At 44.9% G+C, this 12,043-nt stretch overlaps 1 protein-coding gene across 1 annotated transcript; it reads right to left on the bottom strand.

Annotated features, from left to right (window-relative positions):
* Positions 1-200: 200 nt before the first annotated feature.
* Positions 201-6,685, bottom strand: cep15 (centrosomal protein 15; the record flags this gene model as incomplete). Its single annotated transcript, XM_080494449.1, has 5 exons — positions 6,626-6,685; positions 6,076-6,199; positions 3,917-4,037; positions 3,518-3,683; positions 201-264 (listed from the first exon to the last, which is right to left on the bottom strand). Exons 1-5 carry the CDS (start codon positions 6,676-6,678, stop codon positions 201-203), a joined length of 528 nt encoding a protein of 175 aa, XP_080350575.1. The 5' UTR covers positions 6,679-6,685.
* Between the last annotated feature and the right edge of the window lie 5,358 nt (positions 6,686-12,043).

The following is a 12,043-nucleotide window of genomic DNA, read 5'->3' on the forward strand; positions in this document are numbered from 1 at the left end:
TTAAAGCACTTACTTTGAGTAGAATGCATTTACATTTCCCTGTGCAAATAAGTTCTTTCACTAAAAAAGTTTAGGTCCCATTTTGATGGGGGTACACATTTCTGGGACCTATTAAAGTACCATGGTTATCTAAAGGCCAGTGTAGCTTCCTGCTAGTGAATGACATGAGCTTCTTTATAAGTGAGGCAACGTGACAACAGTCAAGGCCTCCGCAGAGCAAACACCGAGAGCTGCAGGTCGGGGCCCTGAAGTCGAGGCGACACGCTGTGATCAAAGGAGAGACTCAAGGACTTACAAGCTCAGGGCGGATCAGGAGGGGGGGGGGAGCCCCCAATGGCGCCACCAGAGCCATGGCGGTCACTCTGATATATGACATTTTGATTCTGAAAATGACTGAAAATAAAAAAAAAATAAAAAAAAGAAATCCCATTCAACAATAAAATGATGTCATTTGCAATTTAAATGCATCGGCAGTTGATAGAAATCTGTGAACTGTCCAGGCTGCCGAGATCCAAACAAAAGCAACAGACTTGAAGTGTGAAAGCAGCGAGGCGCAAAAAAAAAAAAAAACACAGCACGCCAAAATATTTTCCCTCCTCCATTCTTTCCCTCCCCCTTCGGCTTTGCCCCCGCTACCCCCGCAGCATATTCGTTGAATGAAATGCAGCATGCAATTACCCATTATCCAATCAACTGGAGTCAACACTTAACCATTTGCACGGCTTTGGGCTCGGCCAATTATCTGTCAGAGCTCTCAGTGGGCTCTCAATGGGAGAAAACGCCGTTGCATAATCACTCAGCGCTGGGTTTGTCGCTCCGCCACCAGGGATCGAGGAGGGAACTGGAGCAGAGCCCAGGTTTTGGCGTTGAGGTGGCTGGTAGCAGGGTGAGTCCAGGTCTGATCCCCTGACCCCCCCCCCCCCCCCGGGACCCGCATCACCCCCGGGGCCCTCAGCCATTAGAATCCATAATGCAGGGCTAGTCACTTGGAAGGGCTCCAGATCGTGCTCTTCAAAACCCTTTTGGATAATTCGTGACATTGCATCTTCACCATCCCCCGACCCCCTGTCATATACAATTGTACACCAGGCCTTCATACCCCCCCCCCCCCCCCCCCCCCCATCATCACCCCCGTCCTTCCTTAAATCCTGCCCTTGACCCCGGCCTGGTCCCTCCACTAAGCTAGCACCCCGCCACCCAGCCCGGATCAATCCAGGCTGGCCCACTCACAGTCAGCGACTGGCAGCCACCGGCTAGTTGGCCTCTCCCCTCCTCTTCCTCTTCCTCCTGCTCCTCCTCCGCTCCAGGGCCTGCAGTGCTGGGGCCCCAGCTGAGAAGCTGGGGCAGCTGCCAAACCATCGGCCACCTCAACCCAGGATTGTCCGGATGATTGCGTTTGTCAAGCCGCCACTCCGCGTCAGGCCGGCGGAGAGCTGATCACCGACAATTAGGGGTTAAAGCCAGGGAGGGTGGGAGAGTGCGGAGGAGGTAAAAGTGAAGAGGGGGGGGGGGGGGGGATCGCTGGTCCCAGCAGAAAAAAAAAACAGGTGCCATGTTTTTTAGCGGCTGACGCTGCGCTCATTAAAGCAAGATGTCTCAACTCTGTAGACAACCTGAAGGACAAAGCGTTACGGTTAGTGTTAACGTGTTAGTGTTAACGTGTTAGTGTTAACGTGTTCATGTTAGTGTCACAGTTTAGTTAGTTTGGTTTAGGCCTGTGAATCCAGGACATAGAAGAACAGCTGCAACATTTACTCACATTGTGTTAAAACATCAGTGTCATGGCCGGAGAGCCCTCCTGGCTCCAGATCTGCTACACACTCCAACCAACAATAAAACAAGTGCTCCATAAAAATATCAGTATATAAACAAATTGATTGTTTGACTATACAACAAGATGTTTATCCTCGACATTCTGATTGGTTACAAGAAAAGTGGGGGGAAAAATCTAAATCTTTCAAACTTTGGAGACGAGCCCAATTTAGAATTGTTGACGCAAGACAAGATGACATAATAATAATAATAATAATAATAAAAAAATCATCATCATATTTATTTATTTGGATGTTTGTTTGTTACAAACTCATTGCAGAAGCATCATCAATTTTCATGTTCACCTTTTTACAAAATGAAAAAACTTTGGGTTGAAAACCACGTCAGAAAAATATTGAACGTTCTTTCGTGTACAGAAGAGAAACTGTGGGTAATTGGTTCAGTTCTTCAGTATCATTATAGTCACTGGCTCGTCTCGTCAAACCTCTCCTCAGTTAACGCAATTCAAGGGAATTTATTGGCTTAAAGATTTGGGATACAATATGTTTCTGTCACAATCAATCATAGAAACAGAAAGAGTTGGTACGAATATGGAAATGTGCCCAAATAAATAAAGTTTACAGAACTATAACTAACTATGCATGATGACCGACATGCCAGGATTTATTGAGATTTTATGGCTGTAAAAGTGTCATAGAAAGTACAAGAAGTGAAAACTTCAGTGTCACATATGTGAAGTATGCCTCTCAAATCCTATCAGCTTATTTAAGGTTCAATTCATTGTGATGAATTGAACCTTTGGGTTTGATAAAAATTACTCCGATAAATTTATGGTTTTCTTTTGACGAGATTCAGAGCGTCTTTGAGCGTTAAATCATTCAAATTTAAAAATCAGGAAATAACACCAGCAGAATATTGCGGATGTCTGTTTGGATTACAAATATTTTATAGCGAAATTCATAACCCAGAATAAACATTACAGACATCGGACCCCTGAACAAAGCAGGTGAAGAAAAAATTATAGATCCACAACTTCATTTCAACAGGTCATGGTCAAATTCTGGCTTCATGTGCATCAGAAAATGACTTTTATTCAACGTATCTACAATTTCATGTCATTCCTTTTGGATTCCAGAGATTACAAATCACTGAAAAAAACCCAACATGTTCCAAATGATGGCTACACAGATCTGTGATTCAGTGTAAGATAGTGAGAATTCATGTTTAAAATGTCTCAAACATAATTCCATCCCATTAAGGACTGCAGGTGTGGGAACAATGTATTGACATCCAGCCTGGATATTAAAAGTAAAAAAAAAAAACGTCTGTGGAAGTGAATCAGTCCACTCAATTAAAACTAACGTTATTGTGTTTAAACATCTGAAGTTTCATAATCTCAATCCAGGAGGAAAGAGAAGGTTCAGCTGTTTCACTGACAAATTGTTCCAGACTGTGGATGTTTGTTCCCTTCCTGGAGTTATAAGCCATCACGGTGGCGCCCTCTCCTGGTGTCCAAGCGACACTGCAACATGCACAGAGCAGGGTTCACACCGGTGGTGCAGCTCCACTGTCCAGGTCCAGGTCCAGGTCCTGGTCCTGGTCCTGGTCCTGGCACTTCCATTCGCAATCTCAGCTGGTCCACATGTCAGTGTCCACTGAACTGGTAATAAATATACAAAAGCATGACGTGTGGCTCCGGACTGCTCCGGGCCAGTTCCCACACGCCTCCTCGGCCTCATCTCACGGGCCTGTGTTTGGGGAGTGGCGGCAGGCCTCGGTCTTGAGCTGTGCTCGCTCTCCGTTCGGCCCTCTGAGGTGGAGAACGTCCACGGCCGTCTGCAGGATGTGGACCTTTGCCCAGCAGGAAGTGCTCCCAGGCTGGGACGGACTCCTCCACTGAGGCCCAGTACCTGGTCTGGAACACAAACACAAGTCCGGGAGAACCAGTGAGTTAAATGTGACATTTTGATGAAGAAAAAGAAAATCAGAGGTGAAATTTATTGCGACACGTCACGACAAGGTGCGTGAACAACGTGTGTTCGATCTGTCAGAGTGTGACTGATGGACCTGAATGATCATGTTCACAATGAAGCAAATACCAACTGTAGAAGAAAGAGAGTGGTTCTGATTTACCATAAAGTACCACGCTGTTCAAAAAGTTTGCTGTCAGTGCAGCGAAACGCCGAGCCTGTTACCTCCATCGCCAGCAGACTGGGGGAAGGAAGTGGTCTTCCTTTGAGACGTTCCTCTATCTTGTGTAGATCCTGCATCAGGACACAGAGCACAAGCCACAGACACTCAGAAAACTTTCTGCTGCACAAGCACAACTCATCCACGGAGCTTCAGACTGCGTCAATCCTTGACAGCGTTGCAGGCGACATCATTATCCTTCCTCTCACCAAAATGTAAAGTAGAAATTTAAACAATGATCAAAAAAGAAAGCAACACGTCAGAACATTGAAGCCAGGCGAGGTTGAATCTGTCCCGCAGGATGGAAACATAAAGTGTAAAAAAAATGTTCAAGATACATTTGTTAATGAAGTTTACTTCAGTTTCTACCTTAATATTTAAAAACAAAACAAGGTTTTGGAGTGAAACCACACTTTGAATAGCTTTTAACATTCATCAAAAACTATAGATTCAAAGTCCAATATTCAACTGATTTATTATTCTGTTTTTAATCCCCCTGCTATAAGAAGATCGACACGATGAAGAAAACAGAAAACAAAGGTAAAAAACTGAAGAACTGACTGTGTTTGAATGTTTAACTAAAAGGAGATGTCCGCGTTAAGACAGATTAGTCGTGACATCAGTCGGACAACACGATGAGAACAGTCTTCGACTTGTCTCAATATTGGTGACTGGAAAAAATAAACCTGGAGGCATGTAAAGTCATATAACTCAGTAGAATTCAGCTCCTTTCCATTTCCCGGTACTACACATTAAAAACACCCTGGAAAATACTCCATCTGGTGTCTCACCATAGATCCTGGTCCTGATACTAAGAACCCTTAACAGGCCGGAGCCAGAGGCCCTCGGGAGGCAGAGGACCTCGGGAGGCAGAGGCCCTCAGGAGCCAGAGGCCCTCAGGAGCCAGAGGCCCTCAGGAGGCCGTGAGGGCTCATATAGAAAAAGCAGGTCAGAAAGATAAGAAGGCCGAAGACCGTTAAGACTTCTAAAAACTGATAATAAAATCTCAAAATCAGATGAACCACCAGACTGTCCATGTGGAGTTGAAACACATTGATCTCATTGAAGTCTGTCCTGGGGGGCGGAGCTAATCCCAGGTTTCATCCTGGCTGTTCAGTGGTGGAAAAAGGTTTTCGGACACGCCGTCACCCTTACATCTAAAGGCTCCTGAGGTCCTCTGGCCATTAACAAGTTAAAATACATTGAGTCCATAAAAATACAAGAGAAATCTTCATTCATTTTGGTACCAGTGAATCACTGACAAGAGTTCTGCTATTAATTATTGCCGTGCTTGGTGTTTATATGAAGCACGTTGAAAAGTTCTTCAGAGACAAAATTGGCTATAACAAGGAACCGAAAGCAGGGAAGAGAGATTCTCAGCCAGGAAGAGTACATCTGGCATCACGTAGCCAGAAAGTGCAGTCGTACCCGCAGCAGGGACTCATACCTGTAGCAGGGACTCGTACCTGTAGCAGGGATTCGTACCTGCAGCAGTAAGTCGTACCCGCAGCAGCGACTTGTATCCACAGCAGTGAGTCATCCACGCAGCAAGGACTCATACCCGCAGCAGGGATTCGTACCCGCAACAGGGATTCCTACCCGCAGCTGGGACTCGTACCCACAGCAGCGACTCGTATCCGCAGCAGCGACTCGTACCCACAACAGGGATTCGTACCCGCAGCAGGGACTCGTACCCGCAGCAGGGACTCATACCTGTAGCAGGGACTCGTACCTGCAGCAGGGACTCGTACCTGCAGCAGTAAGTCGTACCTGCAGCAGCGACTTGTACCCGCTACAGTGACTTGTATCCACAGCATTGAGTCATACACGCAGCAGGGACTCATACCCGCAACAGGGACTCGTATCCATAGCAGGGATTCGTACCCGCAGCGGGGACTTGTACCCACAGCAGGGACTCGTACCCGCAGCTGGGACTCGTACCCGCAGCAGCGACTCGTACCCGCAGCAGCGACTCGTACCCGCAGCAGGGACTCGTACCCGCAGCAGCGACTCGTACCCACAGCAGGGATTCCTACCCGCAGCGTGGACTTGTACCCACAGCAGGGACTCGTACCCGCAGCAGGGACTCGTACTTGCAACAGGGACTCGTACCTGCAGCAGCGACTCATTCCTGTGGCGAGCCGCCTCAGCCTCCCTCTGCTGCTGCTTCCTGTGGCTGGTGGGCGGCTGGCGGCCAGCCTCCATCCTCTCCAGCAGCTCCGCCCTCCGGCTCAGACTGAAGACAGGGACGGACCAAAGGGAAATGATTTCCTCTGATGTCGTCATATCAGTTCGTTGCTCTGGAGGTGAGGAGGGGGCTCCTCACAATGTCAGAGCCACAGATTAAACCTATAAACTATATCTGAATTCATCATTATCCTGACATCAAAATACAGACTGGACTGCAACAATCTTGTTTTCATGTGCTGTACACATTCAAAAAGACACAATTTTAAAATATTATAATTCATATTTTTCTTAAAGAGCGAAATTGCTGACAGTTCAACGTATCTATCTATCTATCTTAACTAAATGAAAGTTTGATCGTTGGCTGCTTATTGCAGTATTTTAGCATCACACTGTTGATAAACGAGTTATTGAAATTAAAGTCAAGCAATTAAATCTCCTCCTCCTCTCCTCCTCCTCCTCTGCGAGGACTCACATATGCTCGTGTTTGTCCATGAGATCCGTTTCTTGAGCAGAACAATCAGACATTATGATACTTTTCGTTCTCCGTCTTCACGGAAGTTCCGTCAGGATTTCAAAACAAAAGTGACCCACAGGTACAGTCGTTTTTACATTTTATTTCAGAGAAAATCTCCCGTCTGCTTCCCCGAGATGCTTGATTTACACTACAGCACAATAACTCGAGCCAGTAAATCACGCTGCAAACACTTTATTTTGGTTTTAATGTTATTGTAAACCTTCGAAACAATTGTGTGAGTTTAGTTTTGAAAATCTTGCCCGGAATATGAATCCAGGCTCTTCATTTGGGACGTTCCCGTTTCCAAGGCAGCCCATTGACACCGCCGCCCTCTGCTGGTCATTAGTCAGAATGCAGCTGAGACAGTATGTTCAGTGGTCGGTGGGGGCGGTTTCGAGTCCGGCTCATGACGTCAACAACAACGTCTTTGACTTTATTTCTCATCCAAACAGGGTGTGCAACGCAATTTATTTAAATTAATTTATAAAAGAAAGTATGTTTGTGGTTTATCTGTATGTATGAAATACAGAACAGCAACACTTTGTGGCTGTCAAACCATTTATCAGTATCCATTGAGTGACAGTTGTCGTGGCCAATCACATTTCCAAGCCGGCGAAAATTCTCAAGAGATGTCAGTGGGGAAATCCAAGATGGGGGTGTTCTCGCCGCCATACTCATTTACAGGTCGCCGCCATCTTGAAATCACTCGAGACGGAAAGGTGACCGGAAATGATGCAACATGACGCACAGGAAGTGACGTTCACATAAGCGACAGACAGGAAGGGACGTATAGGACTGAAAACGTAGGGAATTACGTTTACGGAGGCCATCCCACAGTAAGTCAAGAGATGTCGGCAAGAGATGTCAGTGGGGAAATTCAACATGGCGGTGTTGCGGGCGCCGTCATACTCATTTACAGGTCACCGCCATCTTGAAATCGTGCAAGGCGGAAGCGTGACCGGAAATGACGCAAAATGACGCATAAAGTCCCAGATACTGGAGCCTGAGCCTGGGTGCTGCTCGGCTGCTGCCCTGACAGGTGTACCGCCCCAGTCAAACTCCCCACCTGCACTTTTGTTAAACATTAGTATTGAGTTTATGACCATTTTTTATTAAAATAATTTCTTACAGTATATGTGCATTGCACTTGTTATGCTTCCTCTTGAGGGAGCAGAGGACTGAAGTGGACGGTCTTTCACCGTCAGGATGCTCATCTGAACTCAACCTCTGTCTCTTACTAGGCTGGGGCTCGGGGTTCTCTTCATGCTTCCTCCGGACGGAGCCGAGACCTGAAGTGTGCGGCGTTGCATCGTCAGGATGCTCATCTGAACTCAACCTCTGTCTCTTACTCGGCTGAGGCTCGAGGCTCTCTTCACGCTTCCTCTTTCCCAGTTGATGATCAGGAGACTCCTGAGTTTCACAAGCAATGTCGGGAGGCAACTGGGGGGACTGATGGAGAGCCTCAGGGTGAACAAGACGTGAACAAGCAGGGGACCACTCACCCAGCTCCTCGTCCTCCGAGAACTCCTCTTCATCCTCCAACTCCTTTTCTTCATTGTCGATGATGGAGATGTTGCCATCTTCTTCATTATCAGAGATGAATATGGGGTCAACCTCAACCTCTTATTGATAAGCTGGGAGGCCCATTGGGTCAGCCTCATCCTCATCATCATCATCATCATCAACTTCATAATCAACATCATTGTCGTCGTAGTCATTGTCATCGTCAACGTCATCATTGTCGTCATCACCATCGTCATCGTCATCGTCATCGTCATCGTCGTCGTCGTCGTCATCACCATCATCATCGTCATCATCATCATCCCTGAATCTGACGAGGTCCGGTTCGAGGATGACAAATCCATCACCCGCTTCTCTAGGATTCAGTGTGAATGTGACAATGAATTGATTCAGTTCGACAAACACGTAGTTGTTACCCAATCGTCCAAAATCCATGAGGAACCACTCAATGCCATCATCTTCATCCATATCATCCCCGAGGAACATGGGGTTGTCATGCCCTCTGGGAATCTGGATTATTCTTGGGATGGGAGGCAATGGACCCAGCAGATTGCAATAATGTAATATTAATGGATGCAAACTGCTTTTAAATCCAGAAGTTCTCAGAGAGACAATTGGACTTTTTTCTTTCTTTCTTTCTTTCTTTCTTTCTTTCTTTCTTTCTTTCTTTCTTTCTTTCTTTCTTTCTTTCTTTCTTTCTTTCTTTCTTTCTTTCTTTCTTTCTTTCTTTTTATTTTGAGTGGCAGGGATGGTATGGCCCAGCTGGAACCGGCAGTAATACAACTTCACATATGCCAACTACTGTTGAACCGAAGTAAAGAAGAAGAAGGGAAAAGAATAATGAAATAAATCAGAGCATGTCTGAGAGGCAGCAGTAAAGTTTTTCGTATGGAGTTGTCTATGTCAAACCTAAAAATTCAGCAACTGGAAAATATGAGGTGCTTTGGGTGTGGACAGGAGGGGCACCAGAGGAGGTCCTGTCCTGAGGAGGGGGCCAGTGGGACAGGGGGAGGTGCAGGAGGAGGAGGTAGAGGTGACAGTGCAGGAGGGGGAGGAAGTAGAAGGGAAGGGGGCGGAGGAAGTGGGGGGGGGGGTGAGGGGCAGAATAGCAAATGTCTCACACACACACTCCCTCCATCTCTCTCTCTTTCTCTCACCACACACACACACACACACACACACACACACACACACACACACACACACACACACACACACACACACACACACACACACACACACAGCTGTATATAGGTAGTTAGAATCTGTGTTTATTTGTTTTCATTGTAAATAAATATGATTTTTGGAATCATACTTGCTGTTTTATTAATGAGCACAAAGGTGAATGAAATGTCGACCTCTTCTGTGTCAAGAACTCCAAAATCCTTCAATCTTTACTGCTAATTCTGGTAATTGTAGTTAATTTAACTATTAATTCAAATTCCTGAGTAACTGTTTAGTATATCTTATGAGACCGATAGAACTGAATTGGTTATCATTTCCTATTAAGACATGTGGTGCTCTGAGGTTTCTGATACAGATCTGATTACATTTTCAATAACATAATTAATAACTATCTTTGATAATTATTAATCATTATCAATAGCCAACCACAACTTAAATGGTTCCTAGTGATCCTTATGAGGCAAGAAATCCCTACACACATAGCCTTAAGATGCATCATAATAATAATAATAATAATGATAATTGAATCAATTCTGTTCACAAGTCTGGGTTGATCTCAGCCACTCCTTTAATTGGCTTTTGAAAGTGTTAATTGAAATAATGCAAAAGTAATCCAACATGGTCTCTGACTTCATATTTGTTTATTATACAGATTTTAATTTTACACATCAATAGGGACACTGGACACTACATTATACAATTTAGTATTTTGAACAGCAATGTTCTAAACTTTATTTAATATTTGAGATAACCGCCTCATGTGCAGTTAAAACAACAAGTCTGCATTTTTTCACAGGTATTGCTCAATGTTTCACAATAAAATATGATTGGAACATTGTATGCTCTGTTATAAAAATCGGGATCGGCAGGTCAGGCTTTGAAAAAAAAAACGTACTAACTTTGACCAGGTTGTTGGAGGAGGGAGGATTTCTCCTTGGTCAGGTCACTGGTTTCTTCTGTGGCAGTGTGCTTCTTCTTAAGAAGATGCTCTTCTTAACATTTAAAAAGCTGTTGGAGCTTATAGTTGCCTCAGTATCTGAAATGAGAGGACAGAGCATTAAAAAAGTGATTATAAGCCAGGTGAAGGTAAAATAAAATAATGTGAGCAGCTGGCAAATATATGGATGGATAGGTACAGAATGTGCACTTTGTGCGGGGGAAACGGGGCTGTTGTCAAATACAGGAGTGAAGCAATGCAATTACAGATAAGTGAGGACATGTATACGTTAGCTTTTTTCCTTTCCGTCTTTGCTCTCTTTCAGGATGTCATGAAAACTCTTGGACACACCATTCTTCCGGGAGGCTCACCGTCACATTCAACAGGTTGGTGCCCTGAACCCTGAATGTTGTTTGAAGTTATTTAGATATCATAAATTCCTCTCTCTGTTTTGATTTCTAATCCAGAAACCAACTGAGTGGGGAAACAAGGCCCAAGGAGCGGACTCCCGATTTTGTTTTTTTCTTTCATAAAAATAAACGTTCAGTTGGAACCAGTGCCATGTGTGTTTGTGACTCTGTACTAATTACCCTCATCCAAGACAACTGCAGACAGTTTTTATTTCACCCACACAGAAAAGTTTCAGGGAATGGACCGTTTTTTAATGTACAACACCTGCCTTCATCCACAAAGTGCAGTTGGTGAATGCTCATCAAGTCAGACCTTTGATGTAAATGCAACTGTCAAAGTAAGTCAGTTTTTTGATGTGAAAAAACTGCGTCAAAACCAGCTATTTAGCTAGTGATTCATGACCGCAGCACCCCCATTAGGCCACCTACCAAATTTCAGCTCAATCAGACAATGTTTGCTAGCATGCTAACGGGCATGTTAGGCCGCGAGCTATCCGATCCACCTGAAAATCTCAATGGGGTTGTTCAAAGTTTAGATTTTTTCCCCCCTCAGGTTTAGAATGACACCTGAGGCCTGTACCTTGACGCTGGATTTTCTCTGATCGAGATTACTTCAAGGATTGAAGGGTTCCTAGTATCAGGACCAGGACCTATGGTGAGGATCTATCCCTTCATAGCTGTAGGCTGTGGTTCCTGTCCATGTGGTCGGCCCCCGAGGGTAGTGATCTCTCTCCTGGTTCATCACGGACCCTGCAAACTCCACCCCTTTCATGTGAACATGTAGGTCTGGGTTAAAGCAGAGAGTTGATAACCTGCTTCGTAGTAATGATGATCAGGATCGCATGTGTCTGGATCAGTTAACCAGGAAACAGAGATCCTGGATATGTTGATCACGGTTCATAGTCCAGGCCTCAGGTGTGTCGTGTGTACTTTATGTACTTTATGTTTAATAATGTCAGGAAACATTTCCTTTGTTTGAGGGGTGAGGTATGACATACATTCAGTGAAAATAGATCCAAATGGATCATGAGGCAGAGACACTTTATTTGTATCGAAGACCAAAGATAAACCAACATTCTTTACAAACACAAATTTTCAGAACGAGAGCAAACAACAAGTGTTGTTTTGAATGAACTGAGAGTTGGAGCTGCAGTTTGAGATATTTGATGAAGTAAAAGTGAAAATGTCTGCATGTTTGTTTCTGACTCGGGAGCAGAATGTGTTTGGTGAAGACGAGCTGAGGTCTGGAGGGCTTCAGAGCCTTACAGAAGATCTGCGGAGCAACGATTGAAGTCTGAATCAAACCAGACAGCTGGAGAGACT

This window comes from Blennius ocellaris (genome assembly GCF_963422515.1).
Source record: "Blennius ocellaris genome assembly, chromosome: 4".
Lineage (NCBI taxonomy): Eukaryota > Metazoa > Chordata > Actinopteri > Blenniiformes > Blenniidae > Blennius > Blennius ocellaris.